Below are 24,095 nucleotides of genomic sequence, written 5' to 3'. Positions count from 1 at the left end.
GCATCTTATTTTGCAAGGCGATGGAAGAGGCCTCCACGTTCTCTTCGCTGGAACACGCAACATCATTCGCAAGAGACCAGTGGTTCAACACGTTGCCAATTCAGTCATGGCTGGATACATTCTCAGCACAGAGGCACAAAGGTGATGCTATTACTATTGCGCATGGAGATATTAGGACGGTACGTTGTCATATGTCTGCTCGTAAAAAGGCTGTTTGGCTATATTTCAACCTGCCATAGTCAATCCAGATGTTTTATTGTCTGTAATTAAAATGCACTTTCGAAAGGCCTAACATGTTTGAAACCCTGAACATTGCAGGGATTGCTTCAATTCACAACAAAGTACCGCAAGAAATTCGGCTTCGGGTTCGTCATTATCACAAACCTGTTTCTTTCGCAACAAATACTAGAGGAGGTGCAGGTAAAGTTTGGATTTTTTGTGATTTATTTAGCCATCTAGTTGGGTATAATTGTTTAACTCAATGGTGATATATATGGCCAGTTGCTAACCTGTATTTTGTGAAATGAGGTACTGAATGGGTAAGTAAATAAATATATGCATGTTCCTAGAGTAAATGTTGAATAATTGACTCTCAAATATGAGCAGGCACGAGAGCATGTTATAGTAAATTGTTATTTAGTCCAATAGGATCATAGCAATTTAAGTTAGTATACCTCAAGTCATTCCCTTTTCCTCTTAGTTTGTTCTTTTTTTTTCTTTTTACTTCCTAAGGATATTTTTTGGAAAAAGAAAGTTGAAAACCAAGAACTGGATGTGTGGTGCAGAATTTATAACCACAAACTAACCGGCAAGTACACCGGGTCATTCCAAGTAATACCTCAGGTGAGTGAGGGTCGATTCCATGAGGATTGATAGATCAAGCAACAATGACTGAGTGATTGGCTTAGTCAGACAAACAAAAAGTGATGTTTGAGAGTTTAAAAGTATTAAACAATAAATTCAGAAAATCAGAAAGTAAGCAGTAAACAAGTTGTGAATAATATATGGAGAAACAGTTAAGGCTTCAGAGTTGTCTATTTTTCGGATTGACTTTTCTTACTAACTATTTTAATCATGCAAGATTTAATTCATGGCAACTATATGTGACTAAACCCTAATTTCTTAGACCTTTTTAGTCTCCTCTAACTCTCATCAACCTCCAATTCCTTGGTCACTTGATTCCAATTAGAGGGTGAAGTTCAATTCTAGTTATATGCCACAGAAATCCTAATTAACCAAATATAAGAGGGTTATATGTCACGTATCCCGTTAAGTCCAGATAATTAGAAATTTAGGAGAATATGTTTTCAAGCTGTTGTTCAAGTAAAGCGCTTTTCCAAGTTATACAAGAACTCAATTAGAACAAGGGTCATACTTCTGTTCCACCCAAATTCATAAGATAAAGAACGAAAATAATTCTTGAATTATAAATCAGTACATGAATTAAAATAGAAAAATAATAGTATCAATCCATACAATAGACAGAACTCCTAACCTTAACAGTGGAGGTTTAGTTGCTCATGGTTCAGAGAGAAAAATAAGGATTCAGGTAAACCGTAAAGTGCGGAATGAGGTAAGAGAGAAGAGATTTCGAAGGGCTGATTCTTTTTCCTTTTATATTTAATCCTAATTAATGTAAAATATATTTTCTAAAACTAAATAATATCTTTTCCTATTTTAAAATAAAAATTAAAGTTTAATTAAAAAATAAATCAATATCTCGTGCAAGCCTTGAGGGCGGATGGGGACCACTTGTCTCTTTAATATTGGCACCTTACTTAGAAGGGGGTTGTGCCTTACTTGAAGATTGCAGTGAGTATTGGCATGGAATGCTTGCTTAGGCGCCTAACTTGAGTGGGTAGTGCGCCTAACTTGAATGGTGGAGCATCACTTGCGTGTTGTTGTTGTGCCTTGCGCCTAACTTGAAATTTCTCAAGTTAGGCGCAACCTTGGCAGACTTAGTGGAGAAGAAGTATGGACTATTATACATCGTTGGAAAGCTCTGAAAGTTAGCTTTCCAACGCCACTCAAATCACGTCCATTGGATTTCTGTAACTTGAGTTATTCAGGTTTGAGTGCAGAGAGGTCAAGGTTGACAGCATCATTCGCCTTCTTCTCTTTTTTTGCGGAAACTCTATCAAATCCAGCCGAATGCTACCTAAAATAAATAGAATTGCACACTGATGAGCGGATAATTTATACGCTTTTTGACATTGTTTTTAGTATGTTTTTAGTAGGATCTAGTTACTTTTAGGGATGTTTTCATTAGTTTTTATGTTAAATTTACATTTCTGGACTTTACTATGAGTTTGTGTGTTTTTCTGTGATTTCAGGTATTTTCTGGCTGAAATTGAGGGACTTGAGCAGAAATCAGATTCAGAGGTTGAAAAAGGACTGCTGATGCTGTTGGATTCTGACCTCTCTGCACTCAAAGAGGATTTTCTGGAGCTACAGAACTCGAAATGGCGCGCTTCCAATTGCGTTGGAAAGTAGACATCCAGGGCTTTCCAGCAATATATAATAGTCCATACTTTGGCCAAGAATAGACGACGTAAACTGGCGTTCAACGCCAGCCTTCTGCCCAAATCTGGCGTCCAGCGCCAGAAAAGGATCCAAAACCAGAGTTGAACGCCCAAACTGGCACAGAAACTGGCGTTCAACTCCACAAATGGCCTCTGCACGTGCTACACTTAAGCTCAGCCCAAACACACACCAAGTGGGCCCCGGAAGTGGATTTATGCATCAATTACTTACTCATGTAAACCCTAGTGACTAGTTTATTATAAATAGGACCTCTTACTAGTCTTTTTGACCATCTTTGGTCTCAGTTTTATTCCATTGTTTATCTTAGGAGACTATTGATCACGTTTTAGGGGGCTGGCCATCTCGGCCATGCCTGGACCTTCACTTATGTATTTTCAACGGTAGAGTTTCTACACTCCATAGATTAAGGTGTGGAGCTCTGCTGTTCCTCAAAGATTAATGCAAAGTACTACTGTTTTCTATTCAATTCTTCTTATTTCTCTTCTAAGATATCCATTCGCACCCAAGAGCGTGATGAAGGTGATGATTATGTGTGACGCTCATCATCCTTCTCCCTTAGGAACGCGTGCCTGACAAACACTTCTGTTCTACATGAATTAAGCTAGAATGAGTATCTCTTAGATCTCCTAACCAGAATCTTCGTGGCGTAAGCTAGAATGATGGCGGCATTCAAGAGAATTCGGAAGGTCTAAACCTTGTCTGTGGTATTCCGAGTAGGATTCAATGATTGAATGACTGTGACGAGCTCCGAACTCGCGATTGCAGGGCGTTAGTGACAGACGCAAAAGGATAGTAAATCCTATTCCGGCATGATCGAGAACCGACAGATGAATAGCCATGCCGTGACAGGGTGCGTGAGCATATTATTCACTGAGAGGATAAGATGAAGCCATTGACAAGGGTGATGCCTCTAGACGATTAGCCGTGCCGTGACAGGGCATTGGATCATTTTCCCGTGAGATGACCGAAAGTAGCCATTGACAATGGTGATGTATCACATAAAGCCAGCCATGGAAAGGAATGAGACTGATTGGATGAAGATAGCAGGAAAGCAGAGGTTCAGAGGAACGAAAAGCATCTCCATTCGCTTATCTGAAATTTCTACCAATGATTTACATAAGTATCTTTATCCCTATTCTATTATTTATTATTCGAAAACTCCATGATTATTTTATATCCGCCTGACTGAGATTTACAAGGTGACCATAGCTTGCTTCATACCAACAATCTCCGTGGGATTCGACCCTTACTCACGTAAGGTATTACTTGGACGACCCAGTGCACTTGCTGGTTAGTTGTATCGAAGTTGTGACAATTATGAATTAAGATCAAAGCACCAAGCTTTGGAGCCATTACCAGGGATTGTTCGAGCCTGGACATCACAATTTCGTGCACCAAGTTTTTGGCGCCGTTGCCGGGGATTGTTTGAGTTTGGACAACTGACGGTTCATCTTGTTGCTCAGATTAGGTAATTTTCTTTTTGTTTCTTTTCAAAAATTTTTCAAAAATATTTCTAAAATTTTCTCATCTGTTTTCGAAAAAAAAAATATAAAAATGTTTTCAAAAATAAAATTTATTCAAAATTTTTAAGGATGAATTCTAGTGTTTCATGAAGCATGTTGAAGCCTGGCTGGCTGTAAAGCCATGTCTAAATTCTTGGACTGAGGCTTCCAAACCATCAGCATAGAGGCAAGTTACTTTGATAAGTAATGAGCAGTATATTCTCTTATGTTGCATGCTGAAGCTTGGCTGGCCATTGGCCATGTCTAGTGTTTTGGACTGGAGCTTTCATTGAAAGCTTGGCTAGCTAGTGAGCCATGTCTAATTCCTGGACTGAAGCTTTAGACTAATATGGCAAGATTCCTGGAATTCATATTAAAAATTTTGGAATCCTTATTTTTCTTTTTCATATAATTTTCGAAAAATATAACATAAAAATCCAAAAAAATTAGAAAATCATAAAAATCAAAAATATTTTTGTTTCTTGTTTGAGTCTTGAGTCATATCATAAGTTTGGTGTCAATTGCATATGCATCTTACATTTTTTTTTCGAAAATATCATGCATTCATAGTGTTCTTCATGATCTTCAAGTTGTTCTTGGTAAGTCTTCTTGTTTGATCTTGATGATTTTTTGTTTTGTGTCTTTTCATGTTTTTCATATGCATTCTTGAATTCTTAGTGCGTAAGCATTAAAGAATTCTAAGTTTGGTGTCTTGCATGTGTTCTTTGCATTAAAAATTTTTTCAAAAATATGTTCTTGATGTTCATCATGATCTTCATAGTGTTCTTGGTGTTCATCTTGACATTCATAGCATTCATGCATGCATTCATTGTTTTGATCTAAAAATTTCATGCATTGCATAATTTTCATGTTTTTCATAAAAATTTCAAAAATCAAAAAAATATCTTTCCCTTTTTCTCTCATCAAATCCGAAAATTTGGATTGACTTTTTCAAAAATTTTTAAAATCTAGTTGTTCTTATGAGTCAAATCAAATTTTCAATTTGAAAATCTTATCTTTTTCAAAATCTTTTTCAAAAATCAAATCTTTTTCAAAATTCATGGTTATTTTCGAAAATTCCAAAAATAATTTTCAAAAATTTTTTTCTTATTTTATGTCATAATTTTCGAAAATAACATAAACAATTAATGTTTTGATTCAAAAATTTGAAGTTTGTTACTTGCTTGTTAAGAAAGATTCAAACTTTAAGTTCTAGAATCATATCTTGTGATTTCTTATGAATCAAGTCATTAATTGAGATTTTAAAAATCAAATCTTTTTCAAAACTAATTTCTATCATATCTTTTCAAAAAATATCTTCTTATCTTATCTTTTTCAAAAATATCTTTTAAAAATATCTTTCCTAACCTCCTAACTACTTATCTTTTCAAAATTGGTTTTCAAAATTTGTTTCAACTAACTAACTAACTTTTTGTTTGTTTCTTAACTTTTTCAAAACCACCTAACTAATTCTTCCTTTCTAATTTTCGAAAATATCTCCCCCTTTTTCAAAAATTTCTTTTTAATTAACTAATTATTTTTTATTTCAAAAAAAAATTTTCGAAAAAAAAAATACTAAATATTTTTCAAAAACCATTTTCGAAAATCACTAACTCTTTTTCAAAATAATTTTCGAAAATTATCCCTCCCCCATCTCATTCTATTTATTCATATCCTAACATCTCATCTCACATCTCTTCCATCCGTACAGTTGTGTTTCTTCCTTTACATCACATCCTTTATCTCCCCCTCTTCTTCTACTCACACAGGGATCCCTATACTGTGATATAAAGGATCTCTATTATTATTATTATTTTTTTCTGTGCCCTCTTCTTTGTCATATGAGCAGGAGCAAGGATAAGAACATTCTTGTGGAAGCAGATCCAGAACCTGAAAGGACTCTGAAGAAAAAATTAAGAGAAGCTAAAATACAACAATCCAGAGATAACCTTTCAGAAATTTTCGAACAGGCAGAAGAGATGGCAGCCGAAAATAATAATAATGTAAGGAAGATGCTTGGTGACTTTACTGCACCTAATTCCAATTTACATGGAAGAAGCATCTCCATTCCTGCCATTGGAGCAGACAACTTTGAGCTGAAACCTCAATTAGTTTCTCTGATGCAGCAGAACTGCAAGTTTCATGGACTTCCATCTGAAGATCCTTTTCAGTTCTTAACTGAATTCTTGCAGATATGTGATACTGTTAAGACTAATGGAGTAGATCCTGAAGTCTACAGGCTCATGCTTTTCCCTTTTGCTGTAAGAGACAGAGCTAGATTATGGTTGGATTCTCAACCCAAAGACAGCCTGAACTCTTAGGATAAGCTGGTCACGACTTTCTTAGCCAAGTACTTTCCTCCTCAAAAGCTGAGCAAGCTAAGAGCTGATGTTCAAACCTTCAGACAGAAAGAAGGTGAATCTCTCTATGAAGCTTGGGAAAGATACAAACAGTTGACCAAAAAGTGTCCTTCTGACATGCTTTCAGAATGGACCATCCTGGATATATTCTATGATGGTTTATCTGAGCTATCAAAGATGTCACTGGACACTTCTGCAGGTGGATCCATTCACCTAAAGAAAACGCCTGCAGAAGCTCAAGAACTCATTGACATGGTTGCTAATAACCAGTTCATGTACACTTCTGAAAGGAATGCTGTGAGTAATGGGACGCCTATGAAGAAGGGAGTTCTTGAGGTTGATACTCTGAATGCCATATTAGCTCAGAACAAAATATTGACTCAGCAAGTCAATATGATTTCTCAGAGTCTGCATGGAATGCAAGCTGCATCCAACAGTACTCAAGAGGCATCTTCTGAAGAAGAAGCCTATGATCCTGAGAACCCTGCAATAGCAGAGGTAAATTACTTAGGTGAACCTTATGGAAACACCTATAACTCAACATGGAGAAATCATCCAAATTTCTCATGGAAGGATCAAAAGCCCCAACAAGGCTTTAATAATGGTGGAAGAAACAGGTTTAGCAATAGCAAGCCTTTTCCATCATCAACTCAGCAACAGGCAGAGAACTCTGAACAAAATGCTTCTAATTTAGCAAATCTAGTCTCTGATCTATCTAAGGCCACTGTAAATTTCATGAATGAAATAAGGTCTTCCATTAGAAATTTGGAAGCAAAAGTGGGCCAGCTGAGTAAAAGGATCACTAAAATCCCTCCTAGTACTCTCCCAAGCAATACAGAAGAGAACCCAAAAGGAGAGTGCAAGGCCATTGACATAAGCGCCATGGCCGAACCTGTAAGGAGAGGAGAGGACGTGAATCCCAAGGAGGAAGACCTCCTGGGACGTCCAGTGATCAATAAGGAGCTTCCCTCTGAGGAACCAAAGGATTCTGAGGCTCATCTAGAGACCATAGAGATCCCATTGAACCTCCTTATGCCCTTCATGAGCTCTGATGAGTATTCCTCTTCTGAAGAGAATGAGGATGTTACTGAAGAGCAAACTGCCAAGTTTCTTGGTGCAATCATGAAGCTGAATGCCAAATTATTTGGCATTGATACTTGGGAAGTTGAACCTCCCTTGTTTATCAATGAACTAAGTGATCTGGATCAACTGACATTGCCTCAGAAGAGACAGGATCCTGGAAAGTTCATAATCCCTTGTACCATAGGCACCATGATCTTTAAGGCTCTGTGTGACCTTGGTTCAGGAATAAACCTCATGCCCCTCTCTGTAATAGAGAAACTGGGAATCTATGGGGTGCAAGCTGCTAAAATCTCACTAGAGATGGCAGACAGCTCAAGAAGACAGGCTTATGGACAAGTAAAAGATGTATTAGTAAAGGTTGAAGGCCTTTACATACCTACTGATTTCATAGTCCTGGATACTGGAAAGGAAGAGGATGAATCCATCATCCTAGGAAGACCTTTCCTGGCCACAGCAAGAGCTGTGATTGATGTTGACAGAGGTGAAATAGTCCTTCAATGGAATGAGAACTCCCTTGTATTCAAAACTCAAGGATCTCCCTCTGCAACCATGGAGAGGAAGCTTGAAAAGCTTCTCTCAAAGCAGAGTCAACCAGAGCCCCCACAGTCAAACTCTAAGTTTGGTGTTGGGAGGCCACAACCAAACTCTAAGTTTGGTGTTGAACTCCCATATCCAAACTCTAAGTTTGGTGTTGGAGAGTTTCAACAAAGCTCTGCATATCTGTGAGGCTCCATGAGAGCCCACTGTCAAGCTATTGACATTAAAGAAGCGCTTGTTGGGAGGCAACCCAATGTTTATCTAATTCTTATTTTTATTGTTTTTCATGTTTTCTTAGGTTCATGATCATGTGGAGTCACAAAATAAATATTAAAATTGAAAACGGAATCAAAAATAGCAGAAGAAAAATCACACCCTGGAGGAGCATCTGTCTGGCGTTCAAACGCCAGAACAGAGCATAGTTCTGGCGCTGAACGCCCAGAATGGGAGCATCCTGGCGCTGAACGCCCAGAACAAGCATGGTTCTGGCGTTCAACGCCAGAAATGGCAGCAAATGGGCGTTGAACGCCCAAAATGGGCACCAACCTGGCGCTGAACGCCCAGAGTTGTGTGCAAGGGCATTTTACATGCCTAAATTGGTGCAGGGATGTAAATGCCTTGACACCTCAGGATCTGTGGACCCCACAGAATCCCCACCTACCTCATCATCTCTCTTTCCATTCATGATCATCCCTTCTGTTATCCATTTACCACTCACATCCATACACCCACTACCTTCAAAATTCAACATCTCTCCCCCACCCAATCCCACCCATATGGCCGAATACACACTCCCATCCATCTCCTCCATATCTTCTTCATTCTTTCTTCTTTTGCTCGAGGGCGAGCAACATTCTAAGTTTGGTGTGGTAAAAGCATAGCTTTTTTGTTTTTTTCCATAACCATTGATGGCACCTAAGGCCAGAGAAACCTATAGAAAGAGGAAAGGGAAGACAAAAGCTTCCATCAAGGGTCTATAGCTCAGTGGTAGAACATTTGACTGCAAATCAAGAGATCCCTGAGATACCTCAGGGGATACATTTTCTTCCACACAATTATTGGAAGCAACTAAGGGTGGAACATCAAGAGCACTCCATCATCCTTCATGAAATCAGAGAAGATCTAAAAGTAATGAAGGAGGAGCAACAAAGACAAGGAAGAGACATAGAAGAGCTCAAGGACATCATTGGTTCCTCAAAAAGGAAACGCCACCATTACTAAGGTGGATTCATTCCTTGTTCTTATTTCATCTGTTTTTCGTTTTCTATGTTATGTGCTTATCTATGTTTGTGTCTTCATTACATGATCATTAGTAGTTAGTAACTATGTCTTAAAGTTATAAATGTCCTATGAATCCATCACCTCTCTTAAATGAAAAATGTTTTAATTCAAAAGAACAAGAAGTACATGAGTTTCGAATTTATCCTTGAACTTAGTTTAATTATATTGATGTGGTGACAATGCTTCTTATTTTCTGAATGAATGCTTGAACAGTGCATATGTCTTTTGAATTTGTTGTTTAAGAATGTTAAATATGTTGGCTCTTGAAAGAATGATGACTAGGAGACATGTTATTTGATAATCTGAAAAATCATAAAAAATGATTCTTGAAGCAAGAAAAAGCAGCAAAGAACAAAGCTTGCAAAAAAAAAAAAAAAAAAAAAAAAGAGAGAAAGAAGAAAAAAATAGGCGAAAAAAAAATAGAAAGAAAAAGAAAAAGCAAGCAGAAAAAGCCAATAACCCTTAAAACCAAAAGGCAAGGGCAAATAAAAAGGATCCCAAGGCTTTGAGCATCAGTGGATAGGAGGGCCTAAAGGAATAAAATCCTAGTCTAAGCGGCTAAACCAAGCTGTCCCTAACCATGTGCTTGTGGCGTGTAGGTGTCAAGTGAAAACTTGAGACTGAGCGGTTAAAGTCAAGGTCCAAAGCAAAAAAAAAAAAAACAACAAAGAGTGTGCTTAAGAACCCTGGACACCTCTAATTGGGGACTTTAGTAAGGCTAAGTCACAATCTGAAAAGGTTCACCCAATTATGTGTCTGTGGCATTTATGTATCCGGTGGTAATACTGGAAAACAAAGTGCTCAGGGCCACGGCCAAGACTCATAAAGAAGCTGTGTTCAAGAATCATCATACTGAACTAGGAGAGTCAATAACACTATTCAAAATCTGAAGTTCCTATAGATGCCAATCATTCTGATCCTCAATGGATAAAGTGAGATGCCAAAACTATTCAAGAGGCAAAAAGCTATAAGTCCCGCTCATATGATTGAAGCTCTGTTTCATTGATAGTTTGGAATTTATAGTATATTCTCTTCTTTTTATCCTATTTTGATTTTCAGTTGCTTGGGGACAAGCAACAATTTAAGTTTGGTGTTGTGATGAGCGGATAATTTATACGCTTTTTGACATTTTTTTTAGTATGTTTTTAGTAGGATCTAGTTACTTTTAGGGATGTTTTCATTAGTTTTTATGTTAAATTTACATTTCTGGACTTTACTATGAGTTTGTGTGTTTTTCTGTGATTTCAGGTATTTTCTGGCTGAAATTGAGGGACTTGAGCAGAAATCAGATTCAGAGGTTGAAAAAGGACTGCTGATGCTGTTGGATTCTGACCTCTCTGCACTCAAAGAGGATTTTCTGGAGCTACAGAACTCGAAATGGCGCGCTTCCAATTGCGTTGGAAAGTAGACATCCAGGGCTTTCCAGCAATATATAATAGTCCATACTTTGGCCAAGAATAGACGACGTAAACTGGCGTTCAACGCCAGCCTTCTGCCCAAATCTGGCGTCCAGCGCCAGAAAAGGATCCAAAACCAGAGTTGAACGCCCAAACTGGCACAGAAACTGGCGTTCAACTCCACAAATGGCCTCTGCACGTGCTACACTTAAGCTCAGCCCAAACACACACCAAGTGGGCCCCGGAAGTGGATTTATGCATCAATTACTTACTCATGTAAACCCTAGTGACTAGTTTATTATAAATAGGACCTCTTACTAGTCTTTTTGACCATCTTTGGTCTCAGTTTTATTCCATTGTTTATCTTAGGAGACTATTGATCACGTTTTAGGGGGCTGGCCATCTCGGCCATGCCTGGACCTTCACTTATGTATTTTCAACGGTAGAGTTTCTACACTCCATAGATTAAGGTGTGGAGCTCTGCTGTTCCTCAAAGATTAATGCAAAGTACTACTGTTTTCTATTCAATTCTTCTTATTTCTCTTCTAAGATATCCATTCGCACCCAAGAGCGTGATGAAGGTGATGATTATGTGTGACGCTCATCATCCTTCTCCCTTAGGAACGCGTGCCTGACAAACACTTCTGTTCTACATGAATTAAGCTAGAATGAGTATCTCTTAGATCTCCTAACCAGAATCTTCGTGGCGTAAGCTAGAATGATGGCGGCATTCAAGAGAATTCGGAAGGTCTAAACCTTGTCTGTGGTATTCCGAGTAGGATTCAATGATTGAATGACTGTGACGAGCTCCGAACTCGCGATTGCAGGGCGTTAGTGACAGACGCAAAAGGATAGTAAATCCTATTCCGGCATGATCGAGAACCGACAGATGAATAGCCATGCCGTGACAGGGTGCGTGAGCATATTATTCACTGAGAGGATAAGATGAAGCCATTGACAAGGGTGATGCCTCTAGACGATTAGCCGTGCCGTGACAGGGCATTGGATCATTTTCCCGTGAGATGACCGAAAGTAGCCATTGACAATGGTGATGTATCACATAAAGCCAGCCATGGAAAGGAATGAGACTGATTGGATGAAGATAGCAGGAAAGCAGAGGTTCAGAGGAACGAAAAGCATCTCCATTCGCTTATCTGAAATTTCTACCAATGATTTACATAAGTATCTTTATCCCTATTCTATTATTTATTATTCGAAAACTCCATGATTATTTTATATCCGCCTGACTGAGATTTACAAGGTGACCATAGCTTGCTTCATACCAACAATCTCCGTGGGATTCGACCCTTACTCACGTAAGGTATTACTTGGACGACCCAGTGCACTTGCTGGTTAGTTGTATCGAAGTTGTGACAATTATGAATTAAGATCAAAGCACCAAGCTTTGGAGCCATTACCAGGGATTGTTCGAGCCTGGACATCACAATTTCGTGCACCACACACAAATCAAAGTAGCATCTATAGTGGCTAAAAGATAATTAATTCTTGATTAAACTCAACAAATTGAATGCAAATTCACTAGGAAAAGATAGAGCAGATGCTCACGCATCACAACACCAAACTTGAATTGTTGCTTGTCCTCAAGCAACCAAAATCAGTACATGATTAAGATGTGAATTTGCATAAGAAGTAGGAGTTTAGTTATGCTTATGTCTCTCCTTAAAGTGGGGTTTATCTCCTACAATTCTGAACAGTTCTGGCATCTCACTCTCTTTTGAATCAGAGGACTGTCACTGTCATTCGGAATTAGAATCCGGATTATATTGTGAATTCTATGATCTTTCAACATCAGTTTAATCCTTGAACACAGCAAATTTCCTTTAATTCTCTTTTCTTTGGTGCTTTGCACCTTGAGCCTATCCGTGACTTTAAATGTTTTGTCTCAAGCTTCACTTGACACAAAAACACCACAAGCACTTGACTGGGAAACTCTCTTTAAGTTCTGATTTTTCTTTCAGTCACTCTCAAACAGTGGTGCTCAAAGCCTTTGGCATACTCTGCTAAATGCATTTGGTCTCGACTCTAGATATTCTATCTCAATGATTACTTGACACAAGAACACCACAAGCATATGACTAAGGAAACAATTCTTTGAGCTTTTAATCATGTCAGACTTCCTTAGTCATTGATGCTCAGAGTCTTGGACCTTGCTTTTATTTTTCTTTTGCTGTTTCTTCTGCTTCAAGGATTAATTTTTTTTTGTTATTTCAAAGAATTCATAATAGTTCTCTAAATTCTTGTTCCTTATACATCAACATCCCTTGATTCAAATTCAACTATGCACTGTTCATGTCATTCATTCAGAATCACAAATAATATCACCACATTTAAGTAATTAAGACTATTCTTAAATATAACTCAATTTCTCATGCAATACATCATTTTTTTTCTTTTTAGATTCAAGCTCAGTGAGCAATACATGAGATAAATTTTTTTTGTTTTTTTTTGTTTTTTTAATTAAAAGCAAATGACAGAATGAAACTAAATCTAAGAACTGAAAGTATTAAAGATTATGCAGGCAATCAAAACAACAGAAAACAGAAGACAACAAAATAAGAACAGAAGAGAAATAGAATGAAAGGAACTCAACCACCTCAGTTATACTGGTGGCCATCTCATTCCTCCATGAAGAACATTCATCTCCCTTTGGTGCTATTAAAATAAACAGAAAAGGCCAAAAGCGAAGCGACAACACCAAACTTAAAAGTTTGCTTGTCCTCAAGCAAAGATAAGTTGAAAACAGGGTGTCAAAAATTCTTCATAATTGCTCTTGTTCCTGTTCTAATCATTCTTGTAACACCCTAACTACCAAGGTTCACACTTCCGGCTGCGCGACTCTGATAGCTCGGACATTACGACGACACTTATACTACTTAATACTAAAATATGAGCCTGTTTAAAACTTTAAACCGCAATACCGCTCCCAAAAATACTTTCGTTTGATAACGTACCTCCATAAATACCATACATATTACAAAAGCTCATAAAGAGTACATCCATATATATATACATAAAAATATATATAAGTAATATTACAAGTAATAATCAATACAATTCCTATCCCTCTTACAGATTATATCAAGATAAAGGCGAGGGTACAATAAACCATAACTAAAACAATACAGAGCATCACAACAACAATTAAATAAGCTCTTCGTAACTTCTGCGCCCATATCCTGAAAGGGGAAAAATGTAGGGGGGTGAGAACATCATCCTCGAAAGGGTTCTCAGTAGAGGGTTTTTGGGAATTACTTTAATAGGATACATGAAGATAAACCGTACCAGTGATTCATAACCGTCTTATGCCTCTTTTCAAAAACAACGGTTTACAATGAAAGTAAAGTCGGAAATCTTTTCGGAAAGAAGAACCGTTCAATTCTCAAAACTCAAAAGCCTTTCAAAACGGTTTATCTATGCGGAACCAAAATAGCCTTTCATAATTTTATTCCAAACCAAAAACACAAAACCGAAATCAACCATCAGTTCATCTCATTCCAACCACGGCCTTAGGCCCAAACAATCCAACCAACAACCAATCACCACAATCCAACAGAGTCCCAGATGCAAACACAGATAGGAAGTTCAAGCACAAACAAACAGTTATTACAAGTAGAACAGTTAGCAATTAATCACAAAGGCAAACCAAGTATAATATGCACACCCAACCAATGTCACACAAATGCATATGATGCATGCCTGTCCCTAGTGGCTGATGATGTCATCTGTCGGTTATAGAGCCAACCCGACAAGTCCTGGTAGCTAACCATTGGACTGTCCCTCTGTCGTGCATCCCCAACTCGAGTTATACTCATCATAAACTTGATCATAATCATGATCCATATCCATCACCCTCACTGGTGAATATTTATCCATCACCATCACTGGTGAATATTTATGGGGGCGAGCTCATCCGGGCCTTTCACAGTGCCCGGCCACACTTACGACATAGGGTCAACAGAGTATCAAGTCTCGACCTGGAGCACGTGGTGGCTAGCCACTGCTACTACCCAGGGAACTCGTATCTCAGATAGTGGAAGTGCAACATTCACATTTATCAATGATTCAGCATAAACATGCATTCAATCTCATCCATGGATCAACATCCATCTCAGCCATCCGGCTCACGGTTCAGTCCAGAACCAGCCAATATTCATATCATACACAGCCATTCCGGCTCACGGTTCGATCCAAAACCAACCAATATGTATAATCATACACAGCCATTCCGGCTCACAACAAAACAGCACTTCCACCATTCAACATCATTAAATTCATAAAGTCGGCATTTAAGCCATAAATCATTTTCTCAATTCATTTCACTTTGAAATCGAGTTTCAACTCTTTTCAGCCTTGGCTTTAAAGATCTCATTTCTCAAATCATCTTAGGCTCATAAGCCACTTTTACTCAAGGTAAATTCCCCTTTGAAAACAATGCCACTCTCGGCATCCTCTTTCCAAACTTCCATAACCATGGCAAGTTAAAGATTTATTTTGAAACATTCAAAATCATCCATTCAACAATGGGATTTTATAACAAAGTTTCTCGGCAGAGTCCCAAGTCTTTAGGGGAGAATAACATATCTCATTTCGCCAAATTCATTTAAAATCATTAAAACATTGGCTTTCTGATTTGAGTAAGAAAATAGGATCTAAGCCAAACCGAGTCACGTAATCTTTACTTCTTTCAAAACCATTTCCTTTACTTAAACAAAGTCGGCTTCAATTCCATAATTAAATCTGAAGCGTTTCAAATTGATAAGAGAATCATTTTTGTTGTGTTAAACTAGAGTTCAAAAGATACTTTGAATCTTATTTAAAACGTCAAAATAATGAGGCTCATCAATCGAAATCCAATTCCTTTTAAAATCATGAAAACTCTCCCAAGGGACAATCTTTGTGTTTAATAGAGAAAAACATAAACCCGTTTTACCTTTTAAAACAGCCTCAAAGCAAAATTCTCTTTCGAATGACTTGTACCCAAAGACATACTGTTCTTCTTGGAAAATAAGGAGAAATCATGATTCTCTTTTCAATAATTCTTTCAAAGCATAACTTCATTGCTTTCTTAATTGTTCTAAGTAAAGGTAATAAAAGAAGCCATAATTTCACAATCCTCAAAATAGATAGGAAAGGCATTAAACTCAAAATTTCCCCAATTAACATTTCAAATAAGGACTCGGATTCTATAGAAATTTCGGCAGCACCTCCCCTAAAACTTGGACTTTTGCCACCCGGTTCGGGTCCCAACTAAACCGTTTCTCATTCCTTTTCAACAGCTCAAAACCAGAAATCAATTCAAAAGCAAGCTAAATCCAACAGTCGCCTCAGTGGCATATCTCAAGGAAGCCATTTCAAAAATCAACTCAATATCAACCGATTTAACTCATTTCTAAAGCTTTAAAGAATCGGTTCAGCAATAAATCATTTATCAAAACCAAATCAATTAAAGCAACCCAGGCTGAATTTCAAGAGTATTCTATCTTTCACATCATCAAAATAATTGACTCAATTCAAACCAATCCTCAACGGATTAAACTCATTTCAAATCTTTAAAGAATCAACTTCAAACATTACATTTCACAAGCCACACAACAATTCGGCCAAACCAACATCCATAGTCATTCGAGTCTATCAAATAATACATAAGGCAGATACAATCACCAAATACACAATATCTCACATCAGTACCCATATGTAATAATTCCAATAATAAACTATAGTTTTTGGAAAGCGCCCCTACCTCAAAACGCAAATTCCATAACTCAAACGTCTCACGGAGTCCTTTCCGCCTCAACTCGAAATCACCGGCAACCAAAACCTCAGCTCCCAGTCACTTTCGCAATAACCATAGCAACACTAATCGCAACATACAATAATCAGGACTCGACCCCACATTACCAAAACTCATATTCATTAATCAAACACAACCGAATACCAACGCGAGGCTTTTTGAAACATAATTTACTTACTGAGCTAGCGAAACAAAGCAGCCGCAGCTCCATATCAACCCGGCAGCGACTCCGTCAGCCACCTCAAGCGGCAGCGGCGATGAAAGACTCCGACAACCGCGGCTGCACAACAACGTCATAGCGATAAAACCCAGGAATAGAAAGGAATGAAGACCAAATGCAAGGACCCTTACCGGCAGTGGTTTTCCGGCGACTAAGCTGCGTTCTCCGGCGGCAGAGATGGCGGAGCAGCTCGAAACGGCCAGCAGCAGTGGCGGCGTTATCCCAGCACCAACATCCACCACCGTTTTCCGGCAACCAGAGGCACTGCGGGGTTTCATGGTGGCAGATCTAGCAGGAAAGGGACCCTCGGCGCGGTGAAACGACGGTGGTCAGTGGCGTGTCGGCGGCGACTGGACGCAACTCCTCCAGCTCGCGTCTCCTTCTCTCCCAGCGTCGCCCATTCTCGGCCTTCCTCCTCCTTCGAGTTCGACAAAAAGGGACCCACGGCGGCGCTGTGCTTCCTCCACGATTGCGGACCCGACGATGGCGCAGCAGTGAGGACGACGGAGCTGGCGGCGAGTCCCTCTCTGCGCGACACTGACAGAGCGGCTTCTCCCTTCCTTCGACTCGGACCTGACGGCAGACCCCAAGACGGCGCGACGGCTGGGCGGCGATCACAGCGCAGCCCTTCCCTCTCTGCGCGATCTCCCTTCTCAAGCTCCCTCTCCCTCTCTGCCTCAATTTCTTTCTTTCATGGTAATGGGAAGCCGTGTGGGTGTGGGCCATGAAGCACAACTCGCAGTGAGGCGGCTGAGGACGATGGCGGCGCGGTGAACTCCCTTCCCTTCCCCCTTCACGCCGGCGACCCCTTCTTCCTTCTCCCACAATTTCACTTTCTGCTTCTGTTTCCTTCCTTTCATGAAAAGGAGAAAGGAAACCGTGCGTATTGTGGCTGCTGGGGTATGGGCAACAACGGGTAACCGGGTAGGGTTTCAGGGTTAGGGTTTTACTTTTGAAACTTAGGGTCAGGGGTAATTTGGTAATTTCAAATAAAATTGGGTACAATATAATAATTGAAATCCAAATTAAATCCAACGCTAATTATATATAGAAAATACTATTTGCTCATCAATTTCACAAATTATTTTCAATAAAATGTCCCAACCAAATAATTAGAAATAATATACTTAATTTCTTTATTTTCCAAAATAACAATATTAATATTTAAAATATTACTTATCTAGTCCAAATCATATAAAATCCTTATTATTTCATAACTATCAACCTTATACTTTAAATATAGAAAGTAATCCAATAATTATAAAATTGGATAATAAATCATAACTTGTCTCAAATTCAATAAATCAAAACTTGCCTTAATTATCCTTAATAAATGATTTCCGAAATTAAGGCTATAAATAACTATATGATTTGAGACTTATCATAAAAAGACTTTTCAAAGATTCCGGGTCTTACAATTCTGCATGACCAAAACACATGTTAAACAAGAAAAATTCTAAAAAAATGAGATAAAGTAATTTAAAACCAAAACTAAAATAACTATAATGGTAAAATCAAAATAACTATAAAATTAAAACTAAAGTAACTGCAAAAACAAGGATACTAGTAGTTGGGTTACCTCCCAACAAGAGCTTTTTTTAATGTCACTAGCTTGACACTTGATTGTTGAATTTTCTTCCTCTTCTTCCAGTTGGTTAAAATAAATGTCTCCAAGGGGGGAGCGGTGAAAATTAGTGCCCTCTGATATAAATTCCTCCTAACAAGCTTTCTTTTATTGTGATTAGCTTGATTCACCTTGCTTGTTGGTGTAGAGGTTGGATTATTTTTTTTTACCTTCTCTTTTTCATGGATATTTTCTTCTGTTTCTTAGTCACAATCCCCTTTTCAGTGCTTTTCTTGGTTGCCTTTGCTTCTTTGATTTTAAAATTTGGGTGTTGTGTGATGGTTGGAGTGTACCCTTCATCAAGAACTTCTTGAATTGGTGGTTCAATAAACTCACCCTCTATGCCACCCTCTGCTTCATTGGAGTGTAGATTCCCATAATTTTTTTCATCCCTTACAACCTCCTTTGTTTGTGCATCTTCCTTCTTTGTTGGTGCATCTTCCTCCTTTGTTTTTGCATCTTTCTCTTCTTCCATGTGTGAGGGTGGAAAATTCTCTAATTCACTGGAGTATGAACTCCTTTGATTGATTCCCTCACTTTCTTCCATAGGATCTTGCATTATATCTCTTTGAAAGGAAGTTGCTTGTTCCTCTTTCCGGGGCTTGATAATCAACTGCACATATTTCTCTGCATTTTTTACACTCGTCCTTATATCATGTATGAATTCTTTCATGAGAAGCTCAAGAGCTGATGGTTCTTGATATGAATAAGGAGATGGTGGCTCCTGATATGAATAAGAAGGAGATGATGGTTCTTGATAAGAGTAAAAAGAGGATGGTTCTTAGTATGAATAGGTAGATGGTGGCTCTTGATATGGGTAGAAAGATGATGGTTCTTGGTACGTATATGTAGATCGTGGTTCTTGATATGAATAGGAAGGTGGTGGCTCTTGATAGTTGGAACATGGAGCACTGAAGTTTCTTTGGTTTTGACTTTGCCAACCAAAATATGAGTTGTTCCTCCATCCACAATAATGAGAATCACTCCTTGGGTGTGAGTAGTAACCCATGTGATCTCTCTCCATTATTTTTCTTAGCACAAAATACCAAAAAAAAATTAAACGCACCATGTGGTAAATAGGAAAGTAAAAAAGAAAAAACATATTTTTTTAAAAGAAATAAAATAAAATAAATAAAAATAAAAGAAGAATTCGAAAATAAATGAAAAGAGGTGAACTAAAAATTCAAAAATTAAACAAAAAAAATACTAGTATTTTAAAAAGATATTTAAAAAAAATTACTATGGAGACACCAACTTAATTTCAAGAATTGAAGAAAAATATATGATGCAATTTTTGAAAATTAAAGATAAAAAATCAAATAAAACTAATAAAATATAAAAAAATAAAAATAATGGAAAGAAAAAATAAAAAAATAAAAGAAAATAAAAGTAAAAAGGAAAAAAAAGAAAAAAAAAAGAACGAATGAAAGTTTAAGGAAAAAATAATAAATAAAAATTAAAGTCAAAGAAACTAAAAAATGAACGAAACAGGGGGAGGAAAAGTGCTAACGGAAAGAAAAAAAATAAAAAATAAAAATTAATAATAATAAAAAAATTAATTAAAAAAAAATTATCTAATCTAAGTAATAAATAATTGAGGCAACACTAAATTTAATTTCAAAAATTAAAAAAAAATAAACTAGGTTAAATTAAAAAATTTAAAAAAATAAATCAAATAAAAAAAATTCTATGATGAAAAATTCATTGATGTTAACACAAGAAAAAAACATGCTACAAAAATTATACGTGTTTTTTTTTTTTTGAAAAGTGACGCGTGGCTCTTCTTTTATTATTTCTGTCACAATTTTTTTAATTAATTTTTTTTTTCATTTTTGCACGTATGGTTAATTAATTTAGCCATTTATACGGGATTAAACATCTAAACTTTTTGGCTTTTTTTGTGTATTATTAATTTATTATATCTTCGTGTAAGTTTTTGGTTTAGATTTTATATTTTCTTTTATATAGACTTCTATCTAACTAAATTGGAATCACACATTTTATTTATTTTTAATATTTTAACTTATCACAACAATATTTGTTTAGCTTTATTTCAAGAAAATAAAACGTATTACACCAAAGATAAATCTATATGTTTTGTTAATATTAATATAATTGCAATGGTAAAATAAATAATATAAAACATATTTATTATTATCGTAATATATTTAGTTTCTTTAAATTATTTAATCATTAATATTAAAAATAAGTGTAAAGTTACGGAATAAGATTCACACTATATGTTTAGAAACATTTTGGACAAAAATACATTACATCAAATAAATTATGATTTTTAAAATAATAGCTTAACGGAGAATATTTATCTTACATACGCATATTGAAATATCCAAAATAAAAATTTGTTAAGAATTATTAGAGAAAATTATTGCTTATCTTAGAAACAAAATTGTTTATGAAGAGAAGAAAATAAAATACTATTTTTTATGATTATCATTTATGACCAATAGAAGAAAACAATATATATTTTTTATGATTGTATTGATAGTTTGAAAATATAAATATTGAAATAAGAATGGATTAATAATCGTGGTTATAGGGGTAATCTCCAAAATTTTGTTAGCTTGTGAAAATTAAAAGGCATAAAAATAATATAATATATTTACTAAGTGAATAAAAGTCCCAAATAAAAATTATAACTTGATATCCAATTAAATATGAAAAAAACCTATTAATATTTTATGCATGGATGAAAAAAATGAGAAAAAAACTATTAAAAATGGGAAGTTTTTTAATAATGCTGGTGTAATACATTTTATTGGCTTGGAATAAAAAGCTAAATAAATATTTTTATGATAAATTAAAATATTAAAAATAAATAAAATTTGTGAATACAATTACTAAGAATTTTAATTAAATAAAAACCAACAAAAAATAGTCTAAAGTCCAAACCAAAAATTTATACAAAGGTATAATAAAAAGACCAAATTCTTCAAGCGTTTAATACAAATAGCCAAGTTAATTAACCTTACAATTATCTTCCTTTAATCTCACATAGGTCGTGACGAAAAAAAAAAAAAAAAGCCCTCACATAAGAGAAGGGAAATAGGAACAGAAAATCAATTAAAAAAAATTGTGACAAACAATAAAAGAACAGCTACGCGTCACTTTTCAAATAAAACACGTATGATCCTCATAGCATGCTTTTTTCTTGTGTCAGCACCATAGAATTTCCCATCAAATAAAAGTAAAACAAAAACGCCTAATCTAAGTAATCAAACAACTGATAGTTGTCAATCACAGTCAATCCCCGGTAACGGCGCCAAAAACTTAGTGCGAAATTTATAACCCAAAAACTATTCGGCAAGTGCACTGGGTCGTACCAAGTAATACCTCAGGTGAGTGAGTGTCGATCCCACGAGAATTGATGGATTAAGCAACAATGATTGAGTGATTGGCTTAGTCAGACAAACAAAAAGTGATGTTTGAGAGTTTAAAAGTATTAAACAGTAAATTCAGAAAATCAGAAAGCAAGCAGTAAACAAGTTGTGAATAATATATGGAGAAACAGTTAAGGCTTCAGAGTTGTCTATTTTTTGGATTGACTTTTCTTACTAACTATTTTAATCATGCAAGATTTAATTCATGACAACTATATGTGACTAAACCCTAATTCCTTAGACCTTTTTAGTCTCCTTTAACTCTCATCAACCGCCAATTCCTTGGTCACTTGATTCCAATTAGAGGGTGAAGTTCAATTCTAGTTATATGCCACAGAAATCCTAATTAGCCAAATATAAGAGGATTATATGTCACGTATCCCGTTAAGTCCAGATAATTAGAAATTTAGAAGAATATATTTTCAAACTGTTGTTTAAGTAAAGCGCTTTTCCAAGTTATACAAGAACTCAATTAGAACAATGGTCATACTTCCGTTCCACCCAAATTCATAAGATAAAGAACGAAAATAATTCTTGAATTATAAATCAGTACATGAATTAAATAGAAAAATAATAGTATTAATCCATACAATAGACAGAGCTCCTAACCTTAACAGTGGAGGTTTAGTTGCTCATGGTTCAGAGAGAAAAATAAGGATTCAGGTAAATCGTAAAGTGCGAAATGAGGTAAGAGAGAAGAGATTCCGAAGGGCTGATACTTTTCCCTTTTATATCTAATCCTAATTAATGTAAAATATATTTTCTAAAACTAAATAATATCTTTTCATATTTTAAAATAAAAATTAAAGTTTAATAAAAAAATAAATCAATATCTCGTGCAAGCCTTGAGGGCGGATGGGGACCACTTGTCTCTTTAATATTGGTGCCTTACTTAGAAGGGGGCTGTGCCTTACTTGAAGATTGTAGTGAGTATTGGCATGGAATCTTGCTTAGGCGCCTAACTTGAGTGGGTAGTGCGCCTAACTTGAATGGTGGAGCATCACTTGCGTGTTGTTGTTGTGCCTTGCGCCTAACTTGAAATTTCTCAAGTTAGGCGCAACCTTGGCAGACTTCGTGGAGAAGAAGTATGGACTATTATACATCGTTGGAAAGCTCTGGAAGTTAGATTTTCAACGCCACTAGAATCACGTCTATTGGACCTCTGTAGCTCGAGTTATTCATGTTTGAGTGCAGAGAGGTCAGGGTTGACAGCATCATTCGCCTTCTCTTTTTATGCGAAAACTCCATCAAATTCAGCAGAATGCTACCTAAAATAAATAGAATTGCACACGACTCAAAGTAGCATCCATAATGGCTAAAAGATAATTAATTCTTGATTAAACTCAACAAATTGAATGCAAATTTACTAGGAAAAGATAGAGCAAATGCTTACGCATCAATGTGGATGTAATTTAGTAAGTTAATTTTCTTCATTGAATCTTGCAATAAGCATGATTTGTACACCGAAACATGATGATGGATTTTCCATATTATTAATTGTAGTAGTACTGTATTAGTGCCATATTTTCTTGTTTCAGTTGGAACATTGTTAGTGCAATGAACGTGATTGAATATTATAAATATGTGGAATTCTAGCTCTTGTTGACTGTATGTAGTTGCTGACAGCCTGGTAGCTGACCATGGAATAAGATATTTACAATGGTTGTTCACCGATTTTAATTCCAAAAGCTTTTTTTAAGGAATGGATTTTAATTTGCCAGCTGGCACCTGTTATTGCTTCATTTGTATTGCATACTTTTTAATTTAAATTTTATTTTTAATTCTTTTTTAGTGTGGGATTCTATATTCATAGTAAGGTTTATTTGGTACTTTATTAGTTAATTAGATACCATGATGTCTATTTGGCATGTTCTTAAGTTGACATGAAGCATGAAATATTGCTGAAGTATCTAGAAAGTGCCTCTGATTAGTGTTGTTGATGACTTCTAGCTACCAATTACTACACCTTTTCAGCTGGAACCTCTTTAAATTTGTGCAGGCACACTATGAGAATAGTCTGTATGTTGAACTTGAAATTACGTCCCGAGAGAAATTCACTCTTATAGAAAGAGGTCTTACAAAACTTTGGGAACGTAAGCCAAACCAGGAGTTTATAACATAGAGCTTAATCATGTTTGTTTTTTGTAAAATTTGTAAATTCTAAGAACTTGATTGCTTATGGTGTATCCGTCAGGTTTGGCTCGAGAAAAGATTCAAGAAATTATGGAAGAGACAGGCGAGATAATTCAAGATTCAATGCTCGAAGAAGACGTTGTGCCAGATAGTTCTGATGAGGTTGTCTCTAAAGGACACCAACATTCCATCCTAACCTTTTGA

At 36.4% G+C, this 24,095-nt stretch overlaps 1 protein-coding gene across 1 annotated transcript; it reads left to right on the top strand.

The window, feature by feature from the left end:
* The first annotated feature begins 20 nt into the window (after positions 1-20).
* On the top strand, positions 21-24,095 carry LOC148554036 (uncharacterized). The gene is made up of 4 exons (XM_088494954.1): positions 21-162; positions 3,047-3,063; positions 23,758-23,851; positions 23,953-24,095. Exons 1-4 carry the CDS (start codon positions 21-23, stop codon positions 24,093-24,095), a joined length of 396 nt encoding a protein of 131 aa, XP_088351080.1.

Source organism: Arachis ipaensis, chromosome B7 (assembly GCF_059453495.1).
Source record: "Arachis ipaensis isolate K30076 ecotype BB chromosome B7, ASM5945349v1, whole genome shotgun sequence".
Taxonomy (NCBI): domain Eukaryota; kingdom Viridiplantae; phylum Streptophyta; class Magnoliopsida; order Fabales; family Fabaceae; genus Arachis; species Arachis ipaensis.
The sequence above is the reverse complement of the archived record's forward strand: the minus strand, read 5'-3'. Positions and strand labels throughout refer to the sequence as shown.